General features: G+C 34.8%; 3 protein-coding genes across 7 annotated transcripts in view; 1 reads left to right on the top strand and 2 right to left on the bottom strand.

Annotated features, from left to right (window-relative positions):
* Positions 1-12471, bottom strand: part of LOC135078077 (glycogen synthase kinase-3 beta) — a 28639-nt gene extending 16168 nt beyond the window's left edge. Inside the window, exons 1-2 of one of the 5 annotated variants that reach the window (XM_063972640.1) lie at positions 12052-12471; positions 1094-1156 (exon numbers count right to left, since the gene is read on the bottom strand). In XM_063972640.1, the coding sequence (XP_063828710.1) occupies positions 1094-1156; positions 12052-12160 (172 nt within the window). In that variant the 5' untranslated portion in view covers positions 12161-12471. Of the gene's footprint in view, positions 1-1093; positions 1157-1295; positions 1448-8819; positions 9287-12051 lie in introns of those variants that run through there. The other 4 variants (XM_063972644.1, XM_063972641.1, XM_063972643.1 and 1 more) reach the window with 4 other exon arrangements.
* A 622-nt stretch (positions 12472-13093) lies between these two features.
* Positions 13094-17548, top strand: LOC135078079 (leucine-rich repeat-containing protein 58). The gene is made up of 4 exons (XM_063972645.1): positions 13094-13714; positions 14498-14714; positions 15929-16118; positions 17135-17548. The coding sequence occupies exons 1-4, from the start codon at positions 13224-13226 to the stop codon at positions 17305-17307; spliced, it is 1071 nt and encodes a 356-aa protein (XP_063828715.1). The 5' UTR covers positions 13094-13223; the 3' UTR covers positions 17308-17548.
* On the bottom strand, positions 17491-18840 carry LOC135078080 (small ribosomal subunit protein uS2m). The gene is made up of 3 exons (XM_063972646.1): positions 18697-18840; positions 18351-18434; positions 17491-18207 (listed from the first exon to the last, which is right to left on the bottom strand). Exons 1-3 carry the CDS (start codon positions 18713-18715, stop codon positions 17546-17548), a joined length of 765 nt encoding a protein of 254 aa, XP_063828716.1. The 5' UTR covers positions 18716-18840; the 3' UTR covers positions 17491-17545.
* Between the last annotated feature and the right edge of the window lie 42 nt (positions 18841-18882).

Genomic DNA, 18882 nt, shown 5'->3' with positions numbered 1-18882 from the left:
AATCCTATTTTTAGGACTCGAGATTAAGACCTAATGGGTAAGTTATCCTAAAATTATCTCGTTAAACGGAAAAGTGAGAAAGAAGACATAAAAATTAAACCTAGTGTCTACGTATACGTTTATATTAAATTATACTGATAACATTCTATTTTTTATTTCAAGTAATGTTACTGTAAACCTCTATATTTTGAAAAGCACAAAATAAGTTTTGTGGAGACAAATCTTCACATCAAGTTACTGCACATTATTTCGTGATGAGAAAAAGTTTCATTTATCAAAACCATGTGTATTAAATGTGTGTTATTTTGGGACAACAACTCTCGGGAAAAATCTGCTCTCAATTTGACTTGCTAACTATGTATTATTGTTGCATTTGTAAAGTTACGTAATAACTTATTTTAAAAGTAAAATACATTGGGCTGACATCCGAAAGACGAAGACATTGATTTTATTGATGTCATTATACATAAGTTTGCTGCATTTTTTATGAACTTTGGATAAATTTATTAAAAGATAAAATATGATTTTGTTGTTGGCCTTATCTTAATGTTGTAATTAAGATTCGCGCATCATAACAGTAAATTAAGTGAATACACATTTTTTCAGGGTTAAGAAGAAGTCAAAACAGATCACAATTCATTGCAAAACATCAAAGCCTTCCATCACAAAGCCATTTCATGAATGCCAATTACACACACCCGTCAACCATGCCAGGAACGCATAAATAAACAATTTAAGCCAGATAGGGGTTTCTTCCGAATCAAAAAAAAAAAAGAAACAAAATGAGTTACACAGAGACCAATTTCTACACTACAACATCAACATAAATAAAAATACTCATTTAGAAAATTAGAAGGGAAAACTCAATACACATACTTTTTTATCAAATAACGATTGTAAATTCAATCGCGAGTTCTAAATGAAGATCCTATTTTTAATTTACTCTACTTTTTTTACAAGTTTATTTGTTATAAAGAATGAGTTAGTTTTGAGCGTAGTTCTCGCTTTCTAATCAAAATAATGGTGGTGCATATGAAAAGAAACTGTGTAACTACAACCCATCTAAATGACGTGCGCCACATCTAGCACTTACGATGCGAGGAGGCCGCCTTCTTTTCTGAAGCCAGCTCGGTCTTTTTAGGAGTTTCCACGTCGCCTGCGAGTCGCAGCAAAACACAAAAGCAGCATTAGAACATTGCATTGACATACACATGGGATACGGAAAGTCGTCAGGTGATAATGGGCATGAGAATGTATGAGCTGAACATCCAAGATACTGAAGCTAGGACACTCACTAATGGTACGCCGCAGTTTCTTACAGAAAGAGGAGAGGCGGTCGCGAGCGCGGCTTAGTTGGCCACTTTTATCGGTGTCAAGTAAACGGAGGAGCGAGGGCTCGGAGCGCGCGGTCACCTCGCCGACGGGGCGCAGAGCCACCGTCGCGGGGCCCTCCGATACTCCTAGGTTGTCGAAGCATACCGGCCCCGCGGAACACTCCAGCTTGGAAGAGGATCGCACGCGAGCGCGCGTCGTGGGAGACTGCCGGTCGTCAGCGCAGCGCGACGCCACTGCCCCGCCCAGTGGCCGTACCGTACCGTCAGGTCGACCTCACTTTACTTTAAGACCATCAATTGTGCTAATTTCAATTCGCAACAGTGACTATCATCATAGTACTACGAGACTACGACGGTTCTAATATGACAGACTTTCCTTCGATTAAGTAATTACCAAAAACAAACCACTATGGCTACAACAAGGATGTAAGAATACCATGTGAAAATACTGGAAGTACGGTATGTTATCGTGATATAATATGAATGTTTGTGTTTACAAAATAAGTAGCATATCGATAAGAACCAAGATTCTCCTGATATTTGGAAAACATAAAAAAACAGACACAATTTTTCATAATGATACACTTATCCGATTATGAAATGAAATCTCATAAAGAAACTGTATCTACGTATCATCTATGACTTTTGATATCTTACAAAATATCGCTAACTGCGCTTTTTGACTATTATTTTCTTTTAACTACCGAAGTTAAGGAGATTGACATGACATGACGTTCATTGTAATCGTTCTGATCAGTACTACATCACATGCAATGCGTGTCCGTCTCTTTATACAACCTGTGATAATTTACTTGTGTCGTCACAGACAAACAAATCAAAATTACTTCTAGTGTTAAAAGATTTCGTACACGATATCAATCTCAAAACTTATTCTGCGTAAATAGAGATAGTTATTTTGATAAACACGAATAACAGAATACGGTGTCTGTGCCGATGTTCATAAAAGAAGCGGTTTTGTTTTGGAGAGATTATTAACTGCTAGCTAATCCAAGCTTGATTGTTCGCTAACAGAATTAGCAACGTCATGGACACGAGACAATCGGATTAGAATTTTTGGGGAAGTTTGTTGGGTTCTTAGCACGCGAAGAACGCGGAGAGCACGCACCTGACATTCGATACGCTTTCACAAGCTACGAGTTGATTAGCGTTGATTGCGCAAGGCCGTTTTGAGGGCAATTTTTAAAAATAAAACTAGCAATTCGGCAATATAGGAAATCTATAGTTTTCATGTAACACTTTAATACATGTATAACAATATAATTTTTCCATGTTTCACCGATCGATCTTTTTGTTGTTTGTCGCGTACACGCGTAAAAACTTCACGTTGCACTATGGAGCGAAATTGCAATTTATGGACATAGCGATTTTTTTCACAATTTCTATTTGAAAAAAATACCTATCGATAGGTTACGTTATTCTGATGAATAAATGGTGCACAAGTTTTTCTCTAAAACCAATAGTTTGACTGGAAAAAAATATTTTCCATTTTCGTTGTATGGAATGAAACATAAAGTGGTCGATTTCGACTAAGCCTTGACAGATCTTGCTTTGAAACTACTTGAGCCTTGTTCTATGGCTTGTTGACTGTAATCCTACGCTATCAGCGCGCATCCAAAGTTGCCCGTTCACAAGTTATGAGGTTCTGAAAAATTAAAAAAAAGTAAGTAAAAGTGACTTTTTTGGAATATCTTTAAAGATTTAACAAAAATGTAAAGATTTTATACGTTAATAATGTAAATTAACCTTAAATTACTGCTAAAAACACATTTTAATAAACTTAAAAGGAATAAAATCAGCGATTTTTTTTTTCACAATTTCTGTTTAAAAAAAATACCTATCGATAGGGTATGTTATTCTGATGAATAAATATTACGAACGTTTTTCTCTAAAACCAATAGTTTGGCTGGAAAAAAATATTTTCCATTTTCGTTGTATGGAATGAAACATAAAGTGGTCGATTTCGACTAAGCATTAACCGATTTTGCTTTGAAACTACTTGAGCTTTGTTCTATGGCTTGTTGACTATAATCCTGCACTAACAGCGCGCGCCCAAAGTTGCCCGTTCAGAAGTTATGAGGTTCCAAAAAATGAAAATTTAAGTAAAAGTATCTTTTTTTGGGTATAAATCTTTAAAGATTCAACTAAAACATGAAAATTATATACTTTAGTAATGTAATTAACCTTTCTCTTGTCGTCTTATCTAAAGAAAAGTCAATTTTACTTACTTTACTTTTCATTTTTCGGAACCTCGTAACTTCTGAACGGGCAACTTTGTGCGCGCGCTGTTAGTCTAGGATTATAGTCAACAAGCCATAGAACAAGGCTCAAGTAGTTTCAAAGCAAAATCTGTCAAGGCTTAGTCGAAATCGACCACTTTATGTTTCATTCCATACAACGAAAATGGAAAATATTTTTTTCCAGCCAAACTATTGGTTTTAGAGAAAAACGTTCGTAATATTTATTCATCAGAATAACATACCCTATCGATAGGTATTTTTTTTAAACAGAAATTGTGAAAAAAAAATCGCTGATTTAATTCCTTTTAAGTTTATTAAAATGTGTTTTTAGCAGTAATTTAAGGTTAATTTTCATTATTAACGTATAAAATCTTTATATTTTTGTTAAATAGAACATTTCATAGGTAGTAGTAAATAATATTTATTTTATTATTAAAATTAAATATTTTGATATTGATAAAATTGAATATATCTTTCGATTCAAATTCCGAATATTTTTCAATCGATAATAATTATCGAGAATTATTAATAATATACAATTAAAAGTTGTTCAATCCCTAGTCATGCATAGACTAAGACGGTAACCATGGAGATAGTTAGTTTGGTAAGTCACGTGTTAAATGTCAAGAGTGGAAAGTAAACATAGGATTCATGTTATTTATTTACGTGCAAAATGTAAGTAAGTAAATCATAAAAGTGGAACGCCGCACAGTAGTTTGATTTTAAAAATAGGTGGACATACGATCGAAAGTCATAATTTCACCGAAACAAAAATGGTTTTGGATAGCATTTTGAATGCTGATCAACATTTGTCATTATGCATTTTTCGATAAAACGACCCTTTCATGCTTAAAAAAAATATGACAAGAAAATTTGTATGGAGAAAAATCTTTTTTATTTTTTTTCTGGCTACTGTTGTAAACTGTAGCGGTCAAACCTTATGTAGTCGTAAGTACCTATGGTGCCTAACATTACTACATAAATACTTTTTGCGGGCACGCGCGGCCAAGCGAGTAATGGACATGCAAAATTTTAAATATTTTTATTTATTCATTATTGATTTTAATGCACTTAAAGTAATTATTAATAGATAAATATACTTAGTCTAACTTACTACAGCCCCCTATTACCTCATTTCACGCTAAAACCTTTCAAACTAGAATCTTAAGTTTGTAGGTACTAGGTAGCCTAATGAGGACACGATCACCCTAAAATCCGGCAACGAACTCTACTACCGGGAGGGCGATCAACTGTCCCAAGGTGGTGTCGGGTTTCTCGTCCACAAGTCCCTCATTAACAACATCATCACCATCGGAAGTGTGTCGAGCAGGGTTGCTTACCTGATACTCAGAGTATCCAAAAGATACTTGCTGAAGGTAATTCAGGTATACGCACCGACCTCTACACACCCAGATGAGGAAGTAGAGGCTATGTATGAGGACATAAGTAGGGCCTCTCACTATAGGCCTTATACAGAAGCTCAAAGTTGCACAGCGTGCTATGGAGAGGGCTATGCTTGGTGTTTCTTTGCGAGATCGAATCAGAAATGAGGAGATCCGTAAACGAACCAAAGTCGCTGACATAGCCCGACGGATTAGCAAGCTGAAGTGGCAATGGGCAGGGCACATAGTACGCAGAACTGACGGCCGATGGGGCAGAAAGGTTCTGGAATGGAGGCCGCGTACCGGAAAACGCAGCGTGGGACGTCCACCTACAAGGTGGACCGACGACATCGTAAAGGTAGCAGGGAAGCGCTGGACGCAGGCCGCTACCAATCGATCAACATGGAAAGCATTGGGGGAGGCCTATGTTCAGCAGTGGACGTCCTGTGGCTGAAATGATGATGATGATGATGAGGTAGCCTAAGTCGATTATTGTCATTATAATATTCACTACTGGTCTACTGGTTATCGTGTAAGATAGATATTCCAAAAAAAAGTCACTTTTACTTACTTTAAAGATATTCCAAAAAAAAGTCACTTTTACTTACTTTTTTTTAATTTTTCAGAACCTCATAACTTGTGAACGGGCAACTTTGGATGCGCGCTGATAGCGTAGGATTACAGTCAACAAGCCATAGAACAAGGCTAAAGTAGTTTCAAAGCAAGATCTGTCAAGGCTTAGTCGAAATCGACCACTTTATGTTTCATTCCATACAACGAAAATGGAAAATATTTTTTTCCAGTCAAACTATTGGTTTTAGAGAAAAACTTGTGCAGCATTTATTAATCAGAATAACGTAACCTATCGATAGGTATTTTTTTCAAATAGAAATTGTGAAAAAAATCGCTATGTCCATAAATCGCAATTTCGCTCCATAGTGCGTTGCTCGTAATAGGTACAGCAATATTAATTACCTCTATCGGTTTTCAACATTAAAGATTTAATTATCAATTACTGTTTTTAAAAAGCTAATAGAAGCATTTTTATACACAGAGAACGAGATGAATGGCCTCTGTCTGCTTATACTCATCGGCATTATCTTTCATAATCAAGAAATAAATACCTGTATTATTTTCATATCATTTTATTTAAGCTATGAAATATACTGTATTTATGAATGATTTGATTTCAGACGAATTCAATGATTTAGAAGACCCTGAGTATCTATTTCCAATTTCCTACCCTATAACGTGAAAGACCTGCTCCAAACAAATCACGACCAAATAACAGATAAATAAACCAACGGATGCCTGTGCCTCTGGGTGCACACGTGGTAAAAACATACAGAAGGGTTCTTCTCCGGTTATAACGAAAGATTACGGAAAACATTATGTCATGACTGTACATAAATGAAACGGCAAGTGGAATAACCAACAAGTATAAAATAAGGCTTGGACTTTCCACGACTTGGAAAATACTAGAGGAACAAACAATCGGATGAGCGAAGACGGTCGAATATGGTTGGAGGAGTGTGGTCGAATAATACACAGATAGTTTCTTAAACCCGTAGATCATGTTTTGCATCGTAGTCCTTAGATAAGAAGTTAGGGAAGACTGTAAATTATCTAATAATAGCTAAACTGACACTAAAAAGGCGTGGGTGGGATGTGTATTTATTTACTTTATTGAGGAAATAATTACGTCAGGAAATAACTGTCTCCATTTTCATTACTTTTAATATCGTCAGTGGAAAGGAAAAATGCTTGTTTTCACCTTTTTTTCATTAACCACTGGGGCCAATTAACATCTAATAGAATACTCCCGACAAAATAAGGTCGCATTTATTCAGGACATTCTATACATACTGATGCCAGTTAAACTAACACCAAATAAAATAAAAAGCTATGTTTTATCGTTAAACACTGGGCAATTCGTCGAAAATACAGTGACAGTACGCTTTTATCCTAATACTTCCGAATATTTTTGTACTAGCAAAAAACAACAGTGATATATATCTACTGGTGTTATATTTTATTCTGTTTGGTCTTATGTTTTAGTATTTTAAATTCCTTGATTGAGCCGAAAATGCAAACTTAAATGCGTCTCTTTGCGCTACAATAATAGACAATGAATAACGAAAGACCAAGCCAAAATATTAAGAATTGTTTAAGTAAACGTGACCACATGATAGTGCATTTGGTCGCTAATTCTCCGTCAGTCACACATTATGCATGTCACAGACTGGTGCGCAAGCCTTTGTGTTAGGAAAGCGATACCACGTTTGCGGTTCTTTACGGTCAGAGCGCGCGCTCGCAGCTTTTGAATTCGACCAAGGCTCTATTGTCACAAGATAACTAACCGCAGATAATGAGAGAACCGGTCCCGCCACCTCCGTCATGACGCATCACTCGACTTGCTCTCTTCACTCTCAAAACTAATAAAGTAAAAAACCATTATAATATTTAGCATGTAAGTAAACATAAGAAAAGCCAGCAACGTGTACATAAGTATATTTTCCTTATCACAAATAGGTAACATAAAAATGTTATCGATTCATCTACTGTGTCACATCACATGCCTTTACACGTCATGCATCATTTCAAGAAGGATGATAATAACTAACTAAACCTTTTCCAAAATGATCTCAACTAAACATTCAACTCTATTAATAACATTGTCTACCTATATGCTGGGAAACTGCCTGCTGAAATAAATCTGGGCGTATTTCCAAGGCAGGCCATGGTTGTGACGCTTTTGCGAGTTAGCACAACAGGCGAGAGGTCATTGATAACTGCGTCGAAAAAATTCGAACAAATTACTCCTTTAATTGAGTTTCGGTAAGTTCATTAAACATATAAAACGCGCTAGTAAAACTATAATCAAATATTGATAGAAAGGTGAGGAATTATCTTCAGATCAGAAAGGAGAAAGCCTTAATGACATCAATCAACGAGAATCAAGTAGAAATTTTCATACAAAATTACTATAGTATTAAAACAACATTCTACAGCAGATGCAAAGGAGCTCAATCGTTTGTAGCCGTGTTGGATCGGAGTCTCTCATTACTCCTAACTGCGAGATCGAATTCCAGAACTAATCTATGGAATTTGACGGCAAGAGGCTTGCATCAGATTACAGTAGATGCGGCATGTAGCAAACTAGCTTCGATTGTGCGGGTCAGTCCGTCTCCTTTATGGAGGAACAGGGCTAAACTTTACAAAGGTGAACAGGTCAGATGATCATCATTTGTCGAATATCCTACGTCCAACAAAAGCTGGGCGGTAAAACAGTGACTACCTATTCAGCAGATTATCAGAACTATAATATGATACTGTTTAGTAACGTCACGCAGAATCTTATCTTGATGAAATATTATTATATGTATATTGTAAAATATATGTATATTATTTATTTACCATCGTTGATTATTTTATTGAATAGAAAAAGTGCGTTGTTAGGTATATTTTCGAAGTCTTTGTGATTGCGATTTAAGGACGCATTACAAAATACCGTTTTGGCTTATTATAACAATTTATTTACTGTTTAATGAAATTATATTTTTATTACCGAAAACATGTTCGACGCTTTTTCTAAAAGCCAGTCGTCGTCGTAATAGTATAACTCCTTAAATTTCCTAGCAAGAATATCAAATAGGTAGAATGTGCTATTGTATAAAATATAGAAAGTACCTACTTAATAGTACCTGCACATCATGTCTGCTAATTTTTTATAAGAATTTTAACATAACAATATAATAAAAATAAAATTGCTATTACAAATTCGAGTTGTTCACTGGACCAGAATTGACTAGATTATTCAAATACAATACATGAAAGAATGTTACCATTTTTTTTTACTAGATATAACGACGGTTCCGCCGACTTGGCCCTGGTGTTCCGATCGTCACGATCGGTATTGACGATGTAAGTGCCGCGTCGGCGCAACATTATTCCTGCCCGCTAACTCAGTTCCATGTAACATGAAGGTTACTGTTGCACTCCACTGACCACACGATCATTATCACCAAACTTAACTGCGGAACAATTTTCTGTTCCTCACTGCTAACATTTTCAACACTTCACATGCCTAATGAATGCTCACTGAACAATATTGAGCGGTTAGCTACGGACGAATCGACAGATTGTTTTCGAATTGTTCGCGCACCGGATAACTGCGACTGTGCAGTACTGAGGAAGTGGGTTAACGAACCAATTGGTAATTTTGCAACATGCACCGGCTGCGGCGACCACGTCGCTCGACTGTGACGGGGGCGCTGAGCGAAAGGCGACTCAACGAAAACCGAGAGTGCGTTGCCGCGGCGCTTCCGCGAATGGAAGGATGAGGCGGTCACGCCGCCCGCGAGATAGCGAGATCGACAACACTCACTGATAACGGCGCTGATAACATTTACGTGTACATCATCGAGCGCGAGACACTCAACATTCGTTTCATAATTAAATAATACATCAAAACGAATAGTTACGTTAAATCGCGATAGATAGGTTATTTATTTACGAATTAAAGATAAAATATCCTAATAGATTCATTGATATTTGAGGATATGAAACCAATTAAATGTAATTAACCTATAGAAATTGCATACACGATCTCATCAAGGCACAAAACGTTGGGCCAAGGCTGCGACGCCGGTTGCTGCATCATTAAAAATGTAACAGTTAGCCGCGGGTAGGTGTTTAACCCACGGTAACTCTTGTAAATTTTTTAAATTTCAGTCCAACACTTGATTTATTTATCTGAGTTTGTATAGAATAATAGAACTCGCGAACAAATGTAGGATATATTAAACCATTTTCGTGAGTTTCTTGATTGACATCAAGGCAAGAAACACTATAATGTGCAAAAGTAATTAATTTGGAGTTTATTGTACATTTTGAGGTCAAATTACCAAATTTTAACCCATAGAACAATATATTTGGATTTTGATCAAAGAACTCATTAAAAGTACCTCTTGATTCATATTATATTTTCATAACAAATTATCTCCTGTAAGAAATTGCTAAATTAATTTGCCCACTGATTGGTAGTTGGCCACACACATGGCCAAGGAAATCACTACATTAAAATAATTCTGAATATTCCTTTGAAAGTATTTCATTTCACTGTTTCCATGCCATATAATGAATGGGAGACATGACTATGAAAGAATATAGACATAGTTCTTAGGTCACATTTAAAACTATGTACTTAGTTCATGACATTTCTTAATATTGACTCGGTAAAATATTGTTACTTATTTTTATGTATACAATACTCAAATATTAATATTAAGTTGTCAATCCAGAAACACACTTTTTTATCAGATTATTTTGTTTATTTATCTTTTAAATTTAAATACCAGGTATAAAATTAGGAAAAAAGCAAGCAAGGTGAACATTTGTGAGAAATATTTACCTATTGTATTTAAGTCAGCTACCGCAAAGCAAGGGTAATTAATAATAAGATACAATAGGAAAAATCTAAAGTATGAGTTTTGGAAAAAACATCTTAGTCAGAAATTGTCAATGAGTACAGAACAAAACAGTGTTTGCAACAATTTAAATAATCATGTCAAATATTTTTTACTAGGACAGTCTAGTTAAATATTTTATAATGTCTTTTTTTATAATTTATAAATTTATTAGAAAAAAGACAGTGTAAAAAATATTGTAAAACTATGTTTAAATAAACAAATAATACTAATACTTGAATAGATAATACAATATTTAAAAAAAAGAATATAAAAGTTAAATAAAGTTACACTGGTATCATCTTAAAAAGTATTATTGTACTATTTATTTACTATATAGTTTTTGTTTGTTAAGTAAAACTTAATAAAATTTGAACCCTTAATAAAATTATGCTAATGAAGTCATAATTTTATCATCAATAGGTAGTGTGATGGAAACTTAGTACCTAAACATATTATCATTAGAATTCATGTTTAAATTCACATTAATGCTACAGATTTATGTAATACTCATTAATATTAACCAATTTGGATTATCCTAGTACAGAGTTTTTCAACCTTTTTCATGACACGACCCCCCTAGCATGAAAAAATATTTTGCGACCCCCTACCGCTCGCCTTTTTTTTCTTGCATTTAAAATGTTACAAAGATGTTGTGGGAACTGAGTATTTCAATCCATAAAACATTTTTATGATTATATTAGATTTTGGATAAACCTATCTTTATAAGTAATGTTTTTTTACTGAGGTAGATTTTATGACCTCACGCGACCCCCCTATAGAGGCTTGGCGACCCCCAGGGGGTTGCGACCCACAGGTTGAAAAACACTGTCCTAGTAGGTCACTGGGTCTCTGGTGCACACATTTTAATATCGAGTGTATGACAATAATAAATTTGTGAAACCAACATAGCCAAATTATTATAATACCTATCTGGTTTATAACCAAAGCCTTAAATATATTTAGTGGAAATGAATTTTAGAAAATGCTTTAAGTATGTAAATTTGTTATAACAAAGCATTTTTGACACAAAGAATATTTTGAAGTTTATATCTTATTGGTTATTTGCTATGAACTTTGGTTGAATATTATCTGAGCATTATGGTGATTGGTGGTCTGATCAAGTATGTGGGGATTACTTATGATATAGATAATATGTTTTTTAGCAATAAAGCTCCCATTAAATTACGTCATATTAAAGTAACCTCAAAATAATAGGAATAATCATTAGGTACCTATGAAGAAATTGAGGAAATCCCTTACAATTGGCTCATGGGAACAAGAATATAGTGGACTTCTTATTACACCGAACGCGTTTCAATCATTACGTTTTGGACGCATCGCGTTCAAATTCTTACAATTTTGACGTGATAGCTGTCACAATGCCAGGCCTATGTGGCAGAAATGAAGCACAGGCTGTGGCCATTTTTGAAACGCTATAGACGTAAATGTAGCCGATATTGATTTACCCCGAAATTGTTAGAAATAACTAACATAAATGCTCATTTGTGGCAGTTTGCAGCCATGTTTAAAATTGTCAGTAACGAAATACGTCACAGGCGCAAAGAAATCACGATGGCCGACAAAAGAATGGTTAGGTGGTACTTACTGCTAATTTTTACGCCTCCAAGAGGTGGTTTCGGTGGTTGATTATCGAATGTCTTTCGAACGGATTTGCTGCCCTCGGCGAATGACGTGGTCCTAGGGCGTCCGCTCATTATTAAACTTATAAAATAAACGGCTTTAGAATCCTGAACTTCATAGATACTTCACATTTCTCGTTACCACCCTTGCACACGCACTGAACTCTCTCACTTTACCGACGGTATAAATTAAGTCAGGGCTATAATAGTCAAAACAATATCACTAAGATACAATTAAAATCAAAATAAGATTATCCTTTCAAGCTTTTACAATATCATTTTCTTAAAATTTCAAAATTTACATCACTAAAGTGAACGACAGATTTTAGTTTCTTCGTCTTCCTTCTTGACTTGCACTCGCTCACTCGTTCGGCTATGTCCGGAACCCATTCGGACGTTCGATCACTCCCCGAACATGACGTCACATAACGATGTGTGCTGCCATCTACAATAAAATGATTAAAAACTTTCGTTGAATTAAAAATATCGGTAAAACAGCACACAGCTAGTTTTACACTTACAAAATATAGATTAAAAACGAAGCTTAGGCGTTGTACCCAAAGAAAACATTTTTGAACAGTTTATTTTTTTTAAGTAAAATGGGTGATTTCCAAATATAAGTATTATTTAATTACTATACATTAATTTATTGTTATTACCAAAATTTCATTAGCGAAAAGAAAATGAAGCTAAACTTTCCATACGACAGAGCCATCTGTCGGGGAGGGGCTTAAACCTATTTATTTGTTGAATTAAATGTTTTGTAATAAAATGTAATAAATGGCACGTCATAAATTGGTCGTAGCAATGTGATTACGCCCAAATTTTAAACTGTTGTAAGTATACACGCATCCAATAAATAACATTCTTTAATAACTCTGCAGTGAACCGCCAATCAGCGCCAGCTCTCACGATGCGACGCAAACCAAACGATCCATCGTTCATTCGTATTAATTAATGCGCCGCCTGTTTTTGTGACGCAGTTGCGCTCTTTTATGCTCTTTGCAGTTGCGCGTGCGCCGCCGGCGTGATAGGCGTGCGCTTCATCTAGTGATTGAGAATTGTTTGATAATGTGATTTTCAAAATATTTTGCGCAAGTCAGAGGTCAGAATAGCCTCAGCGCAATCAATCTACAAAATGGAGTGTTACACGTCGGACAGCTGCGACAGTGATAGCAGAGAACAAAAAACTCTCGATTTATCTTGCCAGTTATTGGAGTCTATCGCCTTATCGGCTGAGCTAAGAGGCATTGTTGATGAAAAGGACTGTGCAAAAAGTTACGAGATAATTCTGCTCTACAACAACAGAATAAAGACTCTACCAGACACACTAAACAGGTTTTGCAACTTGAAGATATTGGATGTGAGCAATAATAGGCTTACAAGTTTACCTGATGTGCTCAAGAATTGTCCACTCACTACACTCATAGCAAAACACAATCAGCTGACAAATGATTCGTTACCAAAAAGCTTTTACTCCGCTAGAACTACATTAAAGGAACTTAACTTGAGTGGAAATCAACTAAATGTCTTCCCAGAACAAGTGTTAGAATTATGTTCGCTTAAGTATCTCTATCTTGGGGGCAACAACATAGTCAATATACCAAAGGATATATGGAAATTAAACAGGTAGGTATTGTTTAAGACAGTGTTAATATAACGAAACGATGTTCCGTATAATATTTTTGATCTGCACAATTTCTTAAGTAAACATTCATGTTTTACTTCTTTGTTCTCGGACTGATATCTTTCATGTTATATAAATACTTGGTAAAACACCCGAATGTGCATTGTACTTAGAGCGTAATAAAATTGCCTTATTAATGTGTAAGGTATCCTATTGGAAAACTGGAATCACCAATTCCTTTAACTACCTTCGTCATTTCTCAATCAACAGGAAGGAACTTTGAACATTATCACTTAACTCAGTATAAAGTCACCTGTGTACATTATACAGCATCCATGTAATTAAATGGCAATGACTTACGTGTCACTTCTAAGGTTGATTAAACTTTAACAATAGTTTTTGAAGTCTATTAAAGGATTGATAAAAGTCACATTTTACCACTCTTGCTTGTTCATAAAGTGACTCCTCTTAATGCACATTTATTTATTGTAGCTATTACCTACAGTACAAATTAAGTTAGCTCCACCGGAATGTGTACCTTACCTACTACAACGTTATCTGCTTGAAATAAAGTTCTTGTTAAAAGTGTTATTAACATTCCTGTGCAGTTGTCAATTCTACCGGGAGTTTTTCTGGACATATTATTCCCATGACTATTGCCGGATACATCCAGTTGCCTTGATTATACTCTGAAAATGACTTTAATTAAAATTATGCACATTGCTTCTTTACCACTAGATTATAATTATAATTTAGTTAATAGCTATAATAGCTTCTTTCTTTAGTTTACAGATTCTTTCAGTTGGAGGTAACCAAATAGTAGATGTTCCGGATTCAGTTGGAAGACTAAGAACCCTGCAAGCACTGGTTTTAAGTGACAACCTCATAGAACAACTACCTGCTAGTATCGCGAACTTGAAACAATTGCGTTCCTTGCTATTGCACAAAAACCGCCTAAAGACTCTTCCTACTCAAATAATCAAATTAACTTGCCTCACAGAGGTAAGTCGCTGTACCTTCATTATCATAGTTAACATAACAACACTATCACCACCACCACGTTCTCTTGACATAAATTCACTAACGACAATATGGTATTGAGCTTGGGCCTAATCTATTTGAGTTTACTCAAGTCGAATTATCAAAGTTGATTTAGTTACTATCAACTCTGTTCAATTTAGGTTCAAGAATAGGCATGGGTTTATGCTTGAGCTTGAGTGGAGGATGAGCACGCTCAAGTTAAGATTCTCAGTCTCAATTCAGAATTCGTAGGTTAGCGTACAATTAGAAGGAAATATGTTTTAAATCCTCATCCGGTAACAACTATACTTACTAGCATAATATTTCAGTAAGAATAAAAAACTACTTATTTTACCTAACTGGGTAGGCATGCAACAAACGCAATTGATATGCGATGTGATCTACAATCTAAACATGCGGAGTAGTGGATGTCCACGTCTTATGCATACAGTGTTGCAACTGACACCTGCCTATATTACTTACAACATACTTCCAAGGTTCTTTTTAGAGATTACGTTAGGTATTCTAATACATACCTACGCAATCACAATACTGCCCAACTGCCCACATCTTTAACTCCACTATGTACAGTAGCGTGACGTGCTGTCGTCTGTCCATAATAAAATAGATAGATGGTACAGTGAGTGCTGACGTTTGTACATAAAATAGATAGACGGTAGAGTGATTAACGTATTCTACTGAAATCCACATCACAGCTAGGAAGAAGGCACTTAGACCTACTTGCTGCAAAAATACTTCTTATCATTTCGATTTGCTTTACAGTTTAGGTACACATATAAGTAGGTGCTTGTTTATCATTAATTTCATAATACGCAAGTCATTATTTTTTGTTTTGCTTCCATTACGTAAATATATAAGATAGTAGTAAAAATACAAAGCCTTTAATACTTAAGTAAAGATATTTATCCGATGCATGTTAAAAATAAAAAAATAGCATGACGTTATCTCAAACTTGTTCACCCGTAAATACAAGTAATGATACAAACAAAAGACCAAATGTCAAGTTACAATATACTTAATTAAGTAGTAACTCATGCTTTTTACTCAATTTCATCTTGGTATAATCATAAGTAGGTACATGGTATTAATGGAAACATAGAAAAGTCTCCTAGAATAATTGCAAAAACTACATCAAAATTACTTAGGTATTAATAAACAAATATTTTTATTTACAGTTGAGTTTACGTGATAATCCTCTTGTGGTTCGGTTTGTTCGTGATATGACTTTGGAACCACCCTCGTTGTTGGAGCTTGCAGGCCGTACCATAAAACTACATGATATACCAATACGTATGGGAGATATACCAACAACCTTGATCAACTATTTGAACGCTGCACAATGTTGCGTCAATCCTAAATGTCGAGGTAAATTTCTCTTAATATAAGTTATAGGAGTTACTAGGGATTCGATATGCCTATTCCATACATTCGACGTAAACTTTCATGACTTCTTAGGTAGGTTTCCATTCGGTTGAACTTATGTAAATTTTACAATGGCAAAGAATACGTGGAATTTCTATCTATCAGTCTTAATTTAGACATTAATAACTATTTTGATAATGTTGAGTTCAACCTGTGATTCAACGGTCCCAAATAGGTTTTTAATAGTTTACCTATACAAACTAAGTTGTTTTTTTTTTCTCTGTAAACAAATATAATTTCATATTTAATGCAAATCACAGAGATCGCCATCTGGCGACATCTAATTGAAAATGTGTACAGCAGCGTCATCTAGTGGCGGGTAGCATTTTTGGTTTTTGGTCGGGACTGGACTGCTGTCCTTGGATGCTGTTTCCGTTTCCGTATTTTTGTTGTATGTACTAGGGGTGACTAACTGACTAGGGTGTCCGTGTACTGTGTACCCTACGGATTTAAACTGTACCTTTTATTACATTTAATTTTGTACCCCATGGACAAGAATAAGCGACAACAAAGACCATAAGAGAATTTACAAAAAGAATGTGCTAAAGAAAGAAATCACAGAGCGAATCACGTTTTGTAATTAGTAGTGAATAAGGAAGCTGATCCTGAGAGGAAGTAGGGTCATCCTTCCTGCTTTTAATAGAAAAATAGATATTCACGTAGGTCCATACCAATAAACCTCTGTCCATACAATATATTCCCATCAATGATATTATATAAAAACAATAATATCATTGATTCCCATTAAATTATTTTATTCTTGGGCAATTATGTATGCCGTATGATACCTAATTATATTATGGCATCAGAGAATAAATACTTAATTACCTACTACTGATTACAAGAGTAGGTACCTACATAATGTACAATGGAATACCAATGTAGGTACCATTCTTAAAAATCTTTTCATATTTACATCATCATGCTCAGCTTAAAACATTTTATTTCTTTACTTTCAGGTGTTTATTTCGACAACCGTGTGGAGCAGATAAAATTCGTCGACTTTTGCGGGAAATACAGAATTCCGCTGCTTCAATATTTGTGCAGCTCCAAATGTATAACAGGCAGTTGGGAAAGTCGAGAATTGGAATATCCTTATCCACACATGATGCAAAAAGTCCTTCTCGGATAATTTCATTTATGTTACCTATCATCAGTTAATCCTTTACATATTCTAAATGATTCCTCCATTTTAATATTGCCATTGTTATGTTTAATATATGTATATTTTTTTATTGTTATTTCTTTTTATTTTCATAAGAATACATAAGCATGTTATGATATTATGTAAATGTGCTAAATAAAAGGTTACAGATAATAATTATGTAATCTCTTTATTTCTATTAAAAGTCTTCCATTACTACATTATTTTATTGATTTGTTTCTTGTAAAAATTTCATTCTCTCTGCTTTACCCCTTAAAATAGCTTCCTTAAATAATTTACAATAGAGTTCTATAGCAATTGGGGTGTCATCATTACCAGGTACAGGGTAAGTGATTAGGTTAGGGTTAGAATTTGTGTCAACAATTCCAATGGTAGGTATTAACATTTTTGCACTATCTCTAACAGCTGTATGTTGATTCAATATGTTATTATGTATATTTAGGAAAATGCATAGATCTGGCAGCCTGGTAACTGCCCCAAATTGATGATTTGCATTTGTGAAGATACCACCTCTCCAGAATCTTGTATGTGCATACTCCCCACATTCTAGTGCTGTTCTCTCCACCAAATGTGAATTCAATGCATTCCTATTGAAGAAACATATAATACCACCTCTGTATGCAATATGAGCTGCAAAGTTGAGAGCTCTGCGTAGATGCTCTGCTGTAATATCCAAGTCAAAATTTAGGTGGCCAAGTCTTGATCCATAAATATACGGCCTCATGTGATCATTGAGTGATCCTTCTTTGTGTCCATAATGTACTCGAGCCTCAAATAAATCCTTGACTGTGAATAAATTATGCACTTGAAAGTAATCTGGATGGTTTAAAGGATTTTTAGAAGAATTCCCAATTTGCACTACGTTTCCTGTAACAAAAGAGTTAGTTAATACAATGCTGTAGTACAATATTGACTTTTTGAAAGGTAATTAAGGTTTACCATACATGGAACAATACACACTCACACAACACATTAAAATATGTAAGACAATAACACTACAATAAACTTACCATCAGGAGTAGGTTCTGGTGATGGTTGGACTAAAGATGATCTGAATCTCAAAAGTGAAGGGCAGATTTTCAATGCGTTGAATCCTAAAGAAAACAATATTCTTATTGAATCATTGTGTGATGACATTAATGTTGTATTTTAATTAAATTAATTACGCAGTAACAGTGACTGTATTGAATACGAGGACTGTGTACTGATTAGTGTAATAAACACGCTTAAATAAATTAAATCTAATGGAAATTACAGAATAAATCTTAATTTTTCTTGTAAGTGAAGTGAACGTTATGCGATATTTGGACAGTGAATAAAATAATTACTATATTGTAAAATTATTTATAAACATACTTAGGCTTCCTTGCAACATTATTGTTCTCACAAAATTATAGTATTTACAGTAGATATAGCATTTATTTACGAAACTTTTAGTTCGCCCCTACAATATCAGTGGCTTTGACATTTACATAACCTCAAAAAAGGCGTACTGTGGTTGACAGATGGATGACAGTAGGACATGACACTATAGGGATGTAA

The sequence above is a fragment of the Ostrinia nubilalis genome, chromosome 14 (assembly GCF_963855985.1).
Source record: "Ostrinia nubilalis chromosome 14, ilOstNubi1.1, whole genome shotgun sequence".
NCBI lineage: Eukaryota > Metazoa > Arthropoda > Insecta > Lepidoptera > Crambidae > Ostrinia > Ostrinia nubilalis.
Note: the sequence above shows the minus strand (reverse complement) of the source record. Positions and strands in the feature narration are given on the sequence as shown.

Excerpts from the sequence above, each read along its gene's own strand:
- LOC135078079 (XM_063972645.1), top strand. The coding sequence starts at position 13,224 with ATGGAGTGTTACACGTCGGACAGCTGCGACAGTGATAGCAGAGAACAA. Across the intron at positions 14,715-15,928 it reads AATTAACTTGCCTCACAGAG|TTGAGTTTACGTGATAATCC; the intron begins GTAAGTCGCTGT and ends TTTTATTTACAG. Across the intron at positions 16,119-17,134 it reads CGTCAATCCTAAATGTCGAG|GTGTTTATTTCGACAACCGT; the intron begins GTAAATTTCTCT and ends CTTTACTTTCAG.
- LOC135078080 (XM_063972646.1), bottom strand. Across the intron at positions 18,208-18,350 it reads ACCAGAACCTACTCCTGATG|GAAACGTAGTGCAAATTGGG; the intron begins GTAAGTTTATTG and ends CTTTTGTTACAG.